The 11,974-nt window shown below is 34.7% G+C and overlaps 1 protein-coding gene across 1 annotated transcript; it reads left to right on the forward strand.

Moving 5' to 3' along the window:
* The first annotated feature begins 90 nt into the window (after positions 1 to 90).
* On the forward strand, positions 91 to 11,267 carry LOC128178349 (protein Wnt-4-like). Its single transcript, XM_052845467.1, has 4 exons — positions 91 to 843; positions 8,285 to 8,544; positions 9,199 to 9,470; positions 10,036 to 11,267. Exons 1-4 carry the CDS (start codon positions 770 to 772, stop codon positions 10,495 to 10,497), a joined length of 1,068 nt encoding a protein of 355 aa, XP_052701427.1. The 5' UTR covers positions 91 to 769; the 3' UTR covers positions 10,498 to 11,267.
* The last annotated feature ends 707 nt before the right edge of the window (positions 11,268 to 11,974 follow it).

Here is an 11,974-nt window from a genome sequence, read left to right on the forward strand (position 1 = left end):
ATCTACTGCTTGAACAAACGGCTGGGTTAACAAGAAGGTGTTTTTTATTGTTTCATTCTGAAATTAAAAATAATCTTGTTAATTTTTTCGTCTCGAGTAACCTGCCAGACGTTTTTATTTTCAATCTGAATGGGCGGGCGTGACGAGGTACACTGAGCAGCGCTTTGCTAAATATTCCGCCGATATTTTCAGAGACCTGTGACGATTTAAGATCATTTATTTATCAACCAGGGACCCGGACCAATCAGATTCCACGCACGTCGAACTGCTTTCATTCATATTCCCACCCCGGCATTGCGTCTGTCAAATTCCACTACTCCGCTACAATTACCGTCACCCGAAGTTTTTAAAAAGAAAAACATGTGAAAAAATGGATTTTTTAAAATTTACCTGAGGATATAGACTTTTTACACGTTCTCTCTAATTAACGTGCGGTTACTTTGATCCCGGGGCAACGCGACCGAATCAAAGGGACACTACAGCGATCAGTTTGTTCCGTCTAGATCTAATTTATGATGTATGTAATTTTATTTTGGAGGGAAAATGTGAAATAGACCTCTTCGGAAAAGGACGATATAGGTGTAATAAATTATCTATTTGACTCGGACTTATCACTGCCGATATTCTCCCACCTTTATTCTAACTATCGACACCTTCAGACATCGGTGAAGAATTCGGCTGAAATGTGTGATAATTTCTAATAAGTGCTGCAAAGTTTTCAACGGGAAATTGCTTCAGTTTTTGTTCCTGTATAATTTTTCCGATCGGAATGAAGACCCCTGAAGTCTCCTGGATTGTTCTGTACCTGTTTTCCGGAATTTACCTCGCACAGGCATCATGGTGGTAAGTTTCATTCAAATTAGTTATCTTAATTAATCATTTACAGGTTAAAATCTTCAAGTTAATGTTTTAAAATTCGTCATCACTTTAAAGCATTAACAGTTCATACTTAAAGATAATTAGATATCCAAAATTATTAATTTTAGTGAAAATCTTTTGTTGAATTTTTTTTTTTTTTTTTATACAACAGAATTTTTGGTTTAGCAATTGCAAAGAATTGTTTGGACTTTATGTCTACATTGTATATGTTACTGATATCTTTTAGAAGTTAAGTACAATAAGAATTTATAAATATATTTGTACTTGAATGAAAACCACAGGACTTTTCATTATTGGCAAATCTTTTATACGAAACTCAATTTTCCCCGGATACCAACCAATATTAAAAGAGATCGCGATAAAATACAGGACAGAAGATTATTGTTCAATGGTCAGTTGTCAGAAATAAAAACTGGAGGAAATTAAAAGTAAACAACAAAATCCCTACAAAAGACCGGCGTTTCATGCCAGGGTCCAGAGTGAAGTGACCTCGAGGAATAGGTACAAAAACCCACTCATATTTACTTGACAATAAATACAAGAATGAATACTTGATTAAAAAGTACATATATTATAATAGACAAGTCACAAATTAATTCAAACACGGTATGTCAAGCATTAGGTACATTGTGCCGTCGATTTTGAAACTCTCTCTCTCTCTCTCTCTCTCTCTCTCTCTCTCTCTCTCATTTAAGATGTAAGCACGCCTGTTTTTAGAATTTTGCGAGCTACACCAGATAAAGATGGAACACTAGTCTGTTCTTTTCAGACATCCAGCGAAAATTCCTACATGCTAATTAGCCAGATTAAAAATCTATTGCACGTTATAATGGCGTGCAATTAAGTGAATCTGTTTTCAGTCTATCTCGCTTTCTTTGTAGTAAAATCTGCCGCAATACATTCATTCAACAGATGGATAACCGTTTGTTGGGTCCAATAAGCGTCATCAAATTTCAGAAAATTCTTTTTGAAATTGTGGTTTGGCATACAATTTTATAACCGATTATCGCGTGTTTCAAACTATTTACTAAAGCTTTTTAAAAAGTGCAAGATATGTTACCCCTTTTGCAATATTACATTTTAACAGTACTTTTCAAAGATTTTCTTCTGGAGACTTAACTTTAACAATGATGTTATTTCGTTAACAGATACGCAAATTGTTTTTCGTTTGGTTGACAAAGTATTCGAAATATCGTTTTAAAAAATAGCCTTTATAATTGATAAATTGGCTTCTTTTTTTTCTTTATTCCCTTTTTTTTTTGAAATGTGACACGCTGGTCTAGTGATTGGATTAAAATCGCTGGATTAGGGAGGATTAATCTTAGATTCTTGTTTATAGACATGGCCACGATTTTCTTTTCTCCGCCACCGAGAGAGAGAAAGTGACACCCCAAACCCCTTAATCACAGCGTAAACACTGGTGAATTCAGTGGATTAATCCCCCACAAAAGCCGATACAAGTTCAGCAATATTTATCAAATCAGTCGAGTTCTCTTGTAAGTTTTATTTATTTTATCAAAAGACAAGTTTAATCGCAGTATGGCGTTGTTGTGATCTGCAGGGCGGTTAGCACTGAACTTTTTAAGTGTAGAAATCAGCTCTGGTGCCGTGCCTTTCAGCATCTACAACACTCTTTTAAAACATTCTTTTTTTTTCTTTTTCTCTCATTCTTTCCCCACAGAGAGATTTCGAAGAACAAAAAAAAAAAAAAAAACTCATCCCCTTCCCGTTTCTTTTGCATATGCCATTGGTTTTCTCCCATTACAGACGAATTTCACTGGAGAATTTTCATCACCCGAATTCAGACATTCAGAAAAAATAATTAATAAATCAATAGATTATTCAATATAGACACACTTCTGATTTTTACATGCATTTATTTTATTTAAAAAGATGATCGGGTACAGCTCAAGAAAAATAGATTTATCCACAGTCTGTACATTCAATATTTGAGTATATATTTTATCTCCATTTTAAAGAGGGCATTTGATGTTAATGCCCACTGCCGGTAATTTTGGCATATAAGTTTTCGTGATTTTGAGTTTAAATTTCCTAAACAGAATAGATTTGTTTACATTAATTACTACAGGAAATATACTAGTATCAAGAAGTTTGAAGGTTAGAATCAGCGGAGTTTATGTTCCATTCATTTTGATCTTGCCGACATGCTGCTATTTTCTATCAATCATATTTGAATTATCCTTTGAATTAAACCTAAAACAGAGATGTTCTCAGAAAAATTTGTAGAAATGATAGGATTAAATACGGAAACAATATAAACATAAAAACAGATCCTGATACCATTAATCTTGACTTTTAAGATTTATTATTAAATAGAATATTAAGATAAAACAAAGAATAAAGTTGGGTTCTTGTTCATTTATTTCTCTGAAACAATTATAGTGTATTTTATTTCACGAAATTCGCCGTCTCATACCAGCATATAGAAATGAAAGGTATGCAAAACGTGGAATTTAAAATTGTGTGTTTTTACCATTCAAAGGCTAAAATTGCCCTGTCTTCGAATTAAACGACAAATTATGGGGCAATTGAACTTGAATCAATCATACAAGATATATTGATATGAGATATATGAGATATAGAGAACCTTCGTGGTAATGATATGTTTGTGTGAGAGTAACAAGTCTGTCTTACCATTGCGCACTTCAGCCGGCCTTGACATGCGAACAAGGAAATTGACACTGTTTTTTATGGCGGGTGTAATAATAATTAGTCAAATGGTCTACATTCGATGATCTGGGGTCTAATTGTGGGGTGGTAACTTATCCAAATTGTGAATGAATTCTAGCTTTATTCATTTTAATTACCCCATCATGTTTCATTTGTGGAGAATTAACCCGTGGGATATTAGTAATCCAATTAAGTTACCGTGCAATGGGCTGGCCGGGTGTAGAATTTCCCGTGGACCATTTAACTATCTGTACCGATGTTTTAAATGAGCCAGGTCTGAATGCTCATGTCGATTATCATCATTTCTACATAATGAACCCGAAAACGGGATATGACGGACAAACTTCAAATTTTCTTTAATGGAAAAAATCAGTGGATTAAATTTCAAAGACAGGTCGTTTTTCTGAATTAAATCGTAAGCATCTGCAAACGTTATATGTCCTTAGTGCACGAGACAAATTGAAATCGGGTACCTCTTGAGTTAAGGCACTCTACCGGGGGCTGAATTATCGGGGGCCTAATCTCGGACCTGGATCTCTATTGTATTGGAGTATCGGCCAGAACTGGAAACATCACACCTTGTGTTGTAACAACAAGGGAAGCACCCACCAGACAATTGGGTGGTACACATCAATGGCCGGCTATCGATAGAACCTCCCCATTCACAAAACACGAAGCAAACTACAAACGGTTATCAAGGATAATGCAATGCATTTAAATCAAATCATTTATTGTTCCACAATCTTCATTTAACTTTTGAGAAACTGGAACAACTTGGGGGTTTTGCCAGATACGCAAAATGCACGTCCATCTGTATGTCTCGATGCCAAAATCGATGGATGATTAACATCAGCGTATACATTTGAGACATTAAACTGACTTACTACTATCGGTTTCTTTGTTTGTCAATAGTCATGAGCTAGTATGGTGACAATACTTTTGAGGATTTAGCCAGAAACACATTTTCTTGAAGAGGCAACATCGTCTACATGTATAACATCATTTAGAAAATGAATAGCAGTTTGATAGCAAAAGTCTACCCAAATGGCCTTTATGATAGTCAGTTGAAATATTGGTGAAAATTACCGGCAGTAAAATTTTCGATTTTGAGACAACATTATTTAACCATTAATTTAATTTTCTTGAAACACAATGATTCCATTCACAACTCCGCATAAATCATCGCCACAAATATGAAATAATTTTAGAAGTTTCTGACAGTGGTCAAAACTACAACCTCGGTGGTCAAACCATATATCAAATTAATGTCATAGAAGAATGAAGGCCATTACAAGGCAAGGATCCGGGGAGGGTTATAGAAAAACGGTTGATAGCCGAGATCACCGAATTCAATCGGCACTGATAACATTGAGGAACAGTCCCGATAAACCCCGATAAGCTCCCTTTGAAGCCTGCGCAGAGGCAGATTGGCGAAGTAATTCGCTCACTTTCTTTTTCCGCACGAGCTCTTTGTTTTTTGTTGGACATAGCACTTAAAAACCAAAGATCTGAGATTCTTTTTTTTTGTGTACAACATGGAGTAGATTTAGATTTAAAACATTATGAATTACATTCGAGTTTTTTTTATGTCTGGTGATACAACCATCCCAGACAAACTTGTTCACATGCACATTGCAATGTGCTTTTTTTACCGGATTGTTCCCCGATTTCATATAAAAAACCCTCTAGAAAACAGATCACTTCCGAATTCTGCCTTCAAAGAATTTATCCGACGTTTCGTTTAGAGTGTCAGAAATTATTAATTCCTGTGTATAGACCATAAAACATACGTCATAACACAGATGATTCATTTGAATATTTTAAATAAATGTAAATTAATTTTGATTTTCGACAAGAAATATTTTGATGAAAATAGTGCACCGGAGATCTTTTGTACATGGACGTGTGGTAGGGTAATAATTAGATCCTTAAAAGTTGCATTTAAATTCTGATAATTTATCTTATGCGATTTGGTTAGCTGTTATAGTATTTGGAAACAAATGAAGTGTAGTTTTTACGTAGTACGTGCCAAAATTCTTTAACCATAAAATATGACCGCTTCTTCAATAACGTCTTCAACTTATGGGTGGCAATTGATATACCGAGAAAAGCGTTTTGTCATATTTACTGAACACTCGATCTCTTTATAATAAAAGGAAATTTTTAGTCATTAAACAGTGACATAACAGAGAATTTTAGTATCGGGTTCGATGTGTAAATATTTGTCAACACACAGATAGGTGTCATCGACTTCAACGAGAAGTGCGTGATCTCGTTAACGAGACAATACGAGATGATGTCATTGCATAAAGATTTGTTTTTGCAATATAAAAATCAATCGGAGAAATTTTTAAATCTCATTAAAATAGATTTTGACACAGTATCATATTACAAATATTTAAGGCCCGGATTTTAAATCGTCAAAACGCACTCGCAAGTTATCCATCATAAAAAGGAGAGAGCTGTCTGTGTTTACCTGACCAGACAGGGTCGTGGAATGAGTGAAATAATTGGGTCCAGGTAGCACAGTACTCATATTGAAAATTCAGCTTTGATGTTACAGAAATAAAATTATGCAGTCCGTTTATTTGCATAGACGTTTGAATGTGCAAAGAGGAATCTTTATTTAAGAAAAAGAAAATAGGAACTGGATCGCTCGATTTAATTCTGTTTAAATAACAACCTTAGAAATATATCAATGATCAAATTAAGCTTGATACTTTACAGCATTTTCTCCATCTCTTAGCAAATTTTAAATGGAGTTGCAACAGTACTGTCGTATAGATATTTCCAGCCATTTGGTGTAGTAATAAAAGAACCGCTTTGGTAGAATTACAAAATTCCGATCGCATCTGTTGGGTTTTTATGATTGTGTTATCACTAATATCAGTTTTACTTGATTCTGACTATTAGGGTTATTTGTGCTAATTGAAGGGGAAAAGAATTGATCCATCATCATCAAACTTTTTTCTAACCCCATCATGGCTTTGCATGTACTTTTCATAACGAATTTTTATTTCACTTATTCTAAATTCTTGTTCGAGCAGCTTTTTTCACAGAAAACTTCTATTTTCAAGGATTAAAGGGGAAAAAATATCAAAAAGCGGGTATATATGATCAAAGGACTCGACGCCTCAAAGAGTTTATTGTCTGATTAAATTTGCCCTATCATATTCAATCATCTCTTCGCCTCATACTTAGATATAAAGTAGAACCACAAAGTGTTGGATTCATGCATAAATTTATAAGATTTTATCAAATGCTTATAAAAAAAAAACCGCTCACAACTTCTTGTGAAGGGAGGTCTATATACACAGATGAACATTGCCTATACACGTGGGGAGCCGAATTGGAGGAGTTTCAATTAGAACATATTTTATGAGCCTCTTTTACGAGCACCTCAATAGGGTTTTTACGGCTATAATGATTCCGGCTCTTTTAAGCCTAATTTATGAGATCATATCATAATTTTCTGCTGAAATGAATTGATTTACCGTTCTCCATGCTGCTAAGGTTTTATGAATCGATGGTCAGGACAGCGGTGACGCTGGCGTATAGGGAGAACTTTCTTCTGGATGTTATTTGCCCCCAATGGAACGGTTTCCATCGTCGAGCGAATTTATGAGTTTGTTCGATTAGAAATCCCGGAATGAGATTAACCTACCGAGTCTTTATGGCTCTACATGATATCAGTACCAACACTACTAGCGATGAATGATTTTCCCTATAGATAAAGGATTTACGTCAAAGATCGGTGAACATTCTAAATTTGAATTATGTTCTTTCTGCATGTTTTAATATCGGGGGATTATGTAAGTATAGGGGTGTTTTCCAGTCATGTCGACTCTTGAAATCGGGGGAACACAATTTTCTCTATCCTTCAGACGCAGGATGTCCTGTGTACCAGCGGGAATAATTTCTGGTCTCTGTGTTTTATGAAGCTCTATATGAACACTTATAAGTGAATTATTGGATGTGATGAGGCCACACACAGATGTTTGTTTAGAAGCCAATTCCTGCCACTTCAGCCCCAAGCACTTAATCAGTCAATTATTCTCTCCAGCTAGTTATTCTTTGAGACATTTAAAATATAAGGATTCTTCTCTTTTCTCTTCCTTTGATTCCCTGAATATTTCGTTTCATGCGAACTGGAAAGTTCATGTCTCTTTGGGCCATCACCGTCTTTTCTCCAAAAAACTTTGTCCCTTTTTATATTACCTTTCAATAACACCCCACTTCTGTCATTTAAGAAGGCGTTGGTTTGCGCATACCTTGTAACAGTTAAAAAGATTTTAAGCGTACAATCAACCGATTGGTTTATCTGTATGTAATGTGCCCTCACATTGACAGCAATATGTGTATTATGGTATCAAGTTTCTTTAAGATTTCTTGAACATGAATGATGCGTTTTTCTTCCAAATTTTTCATTTTAAATTACACACCCACATAAAATTATCGATAAATTCTGCTTCTCAAACGTAACAGTATTTTTGTTTTTCAAATAAAATAAAATATATAAATAATTTTCAGAATACTTTTTTGAGAATGAAACACATACCTTATCATTTTACGAAATGGGATACTTTGTAAGTTTCTGTTGACCTGACTTTTTAAAAAAAATATTTTTCTGGAAATGAAAACGGTAAATGCACTTATTTTTTTTAGAATATAAAACTTGAAAATGAGATTCACGTAATAAATTAATTCATTATAGGTACCTGGGAATCATCGGGTCCGTTCGACCGACTATGAGGGAGATTGTGACGTCAGAAAACAAGGAAACAAATTGTGCTAACATGAATTTTCTGTCGGAAGATCAGCGGAAGTTGTGTGGAAAAGAACGCCGCCTACCCAAAGTGATCAGTGATGGCGCGTCTTTAGGAATCCAGGAATGTAAACATCAGTTTGCCAATCGTCGATGGAACTGTTCGACTTATAACTCAACAGACGTATTTGGTGGCATTTTGAAAAAGAGTAGGTTTCATTTTATCCAAAAGTACTACATATACATATTTTGATACATGTGTTACTTATTACATAAGCTGAGAGACGATTCATTACAGCATACTTTGCATGAGCATTTAAAATTAAAATTATAGTGACCAGTGACCATTTAATTTAGACCTCTGTTTAAATGATAATTTTTATAGACAAAGAAATGATTTATTTCTAATGGTGAAAAATAATTTGATTTATTTAGTCTTCGGTTGTATTTTAAAAGGCATAAAACTGTCATTAATATAGTAAAAAATTTCTTAAAATGAACGTGAGCGGAAGTTAATCAGAAGTTCGTGTTGTGGTCAATCGGGGACACCACTGATAAATTACCAGTATTATATACAATTATTATCGCGCTCTTTCCCTGAACTCGACTAGACGTATTAGATGATCGCTTTGATCGACAGATAATTTGATTAAGGAAAACAGAGAGGTGGTTGGAATCATTGATTATCGATACTACATTGTTACGTGTCATATTACAACAAAAACATGTCATCCATTTGTGACCGAAACTCCAATTTAATAACAAGCTTGATATAAAAAATTTTCTTGTAGAAATTATAAGCTCGATGTGTAATCGAAACAACATCTTTACAGCTGACTGTATAGAATTTTTCTTTCTTTCAGAAATTCGTGAAAAAGCTTACATTTATGCTATATCGTCTGCTGGTATCATGTACAGCATCACGAGGTCATGCGCCAAAGGTGAGCTGGACAACTGTGGCTGTGACATGAAAGTCAGGCGGAAGGATACACAGGGGCAGTTCGAGTGGGGCGGGTGTTCCGAAAACACGAAATATGGCGCCAAATTTTCCCGCAAATTTGTGGACACAAAAGAGTCGACAACAAAAACAGCAACGTCACTGATGAATTTATGGAACAACGAAGCCGGGCGGAAGGTAAAGGATACATGATATGCAAAGAAAAGATAAAAGATGTCTTATTGTTTCAACCCCGAAAATCTTTTTTATATATAAAAACCCCGGTGTATCATTCTCCTGGCATATAATATTCATTGCTTGTCTTTTGTTTTGTATTTTGTACCGATACAAATATATGATAATTGTAGAACAACTTACATCAGTTACAAAATGTAGTATGAAAAATGTAATATTGTAAGATATTTTAATTACAAACTTGTATTATACATGTATATAAGAACTGGAGATATAAAATAAAAATACAGTAAGGTAGAGAAATTGGTTTTTCCTTTTCGCTTTAACATATTCGTATTATCAAGATTAGATATAGTGTGGTTCAACTGTGGTTTCAAATCTGGAGTTACAAAATAAATAAGCGTCATAGGTTTTTAGAAAACAAAATATATTTCAGTGACTTAAATAAAAACACAGAAGATATGACTTAAAATCCGACAAATTAGAAAAAACCCACTGTAGATAACTAATTTTATCCAACGGGAACTGCAAAAAATTTTATTCTATATTTTTCTCTTTTCTTTTTAAGGCTGTCAAGATGAAGATGGACCTTGTATGTAAATGTCACGGAGTCTCTGGATCTTGTTCAATCAAAATCTGCTGGCAAAAGATGAAAGATTTTCGGTCAATTGGAGCATATTTAAAAGACAAATTTGATGGCGCAAGCCTTGTTCAATATATCATACCAAAAAACAAGTTAAAAAGAATCAGCAAAAATATGAAAAAGCCAACGAAAAAAGATCTTGTATATTTAGAAGAATCTCCGGATTTCTGCGAAAATAATCCCGAAGCCGGGTCACTCGGAACAAAGGGAAGGCAGTGCGTGAAAGACGGTTATGGACTAGATGGGTGTAACTTGATGTGTTGCGGGCGTGGTTACTATACCACTGTCGAGGACATTCGAGAAGACTGTGACTGTAAATTTGTGTGGTGTTGCCGAGTAGACTGTAAAACTTGCACGCGCAAGGAGGAGAAACACTTCTGCAACTGAGAGATTCTGGGACTATATTCACTGAGAATTCCCGCCAAAAACCCTCCATGTACCTTCATGTACTTCTGATGAAACCGAAACTCTGTCATCGGTAAATTAGAGAACACTGTAGAAAACAAGAGACACAACAAAGGCGTTCCGAACGAAATTCAGATGCAGGGTTATCGAAACGTTCATACTTCAAACAGTGTTTCATGTAATGTTATGATGTATAAGATAGGTATTTTCGAGGCGATTGAAAGATTTGAAAGATTCTGATGTGGTTTTCAACAATATTTTCAGGATGCGACCTTATCTGAACCTCTGAACCGCCGAGTTCGGGAATTCTTAGAACGGGTCGACAATCTTAGACTCTCAAAGAAGAGAGAAAAATGTGTGAACTTTGATCATATTCATACGGAGTTTTTACTGTTGAATCTCTGAAAACCAATTGGCTTGGTTAGCGAAAGAAAAAGGGAAATTCCTGAAAGTTGACGGAAGTTTGTGTTGACATTGCAAATATAATATGTCTTCCGCAGCTTGAGCATCCTCTTTAATTAGATTGGAGGTTAAGTCGATGAGAAAACTCGGACGTGAAATGGACACGTAATTCTCCTCATCGAAAACAAGAATCAAAACCGAACCGAACCACGGGTACACATTGTATTTATTATATGTTATATAGAGTTATTATATTTCCTTTGGTGTGCATTGTTTTGTTATTCGTGAAGTTTTACTACTGAACAACTGTCTTAAAAATACTTTGTTAATAAATGAAGTACTACATGTAATTCATTGCGCAGATTATATATTTTTTGTTGATCTTGCAGACTTCTGCATCAGCTGTACAATGAATCAGCTAGATTTTCTCAATTCAAGAAACAAAACCAGAACCAGGTTGGCTCTAAGTTGCGCCTATTGAACCATGTTTTCTCGCTAAAATAGTTTTTAAAACTAAAAACTAATTCGTTCATAATCAAAAAGCAAATCATTTTCTATTTGATTAATATGAAAAATCACATTCATTCACAATAAATGAGTGAATTCAGAGAGGGATACATTTTTTGAACAAACAGAAAGTCGGACATTGAAAATCAACTATCTGGCACTAGTTACTCGTTAAAATAATGGATGTTTCAGAAATTTGTGCAAATAGTTAAAAAATAAAATGTAACATTATGATAAAAAAGAATATAAATCAGCTTGCAAGGTCGATCGAGATTCGCGCAAAATCTTGCAGCGACTTTCTCTTCTCTTGAAGCCTGGTGCAAAGGAATGCAGCAGAGCTTTTGTTAAAAAGACTCAAGATTTATTTTGAACAGGATAGCTGGTTGAATTATAAACAATCATAGAAAATTTTGGAAAAGCTTCAAAAATCGAAATAATCAAGAAAGTGGAGGATGTACACAAAAATGATATCAAAGACATGAATTTATAATGAATCAGAAACAACGCTCTTTGTTGCAACAGTTTGGCAAAGAATGCAGCTAGCGATAAA

The sequence above is a fragment of the Crassostrea angulata genome, chromosome 3, assembly GCF_025612915.1.
Source record: "Crassostrea angulata isolate pt1a10 chromosome 3, ASM2561291v2, whole genome shotgun sequence".
NCBI lineage: Eukaryota > Metazoa > Mollusca > Bivalvia > Ostreida > Ostreidae > Magallana > Magallana angulata.

What these genes read in the sequence shown, in the direction of transcription:
- LOC128178349 (XM_052845467.1), top strand. Translation starts at nt 770, where the DNA reads ATGAAGACCCCTGAAGTCTCCTGGATTGTTCTGTACCTGTTTTCCGGA. An exon ending in CTCGCACAGGCATCATGGTG is followed by an intron (nt 844 to 8,284) that starts GTAAGTTTCATT and finishes AATTCATTATAG; the next exon opens with GTACCTGGGAATCATCGGGT. An exon ending in ACAACGAAGCCGGGCGGAAG is followed by an intron (nt 9,471 to 10,035) that starts GTAAAGGATACA and finishes TTTCTTTTTAAG; the next exon opens with GCTGTCAAGATGAAGATGGA.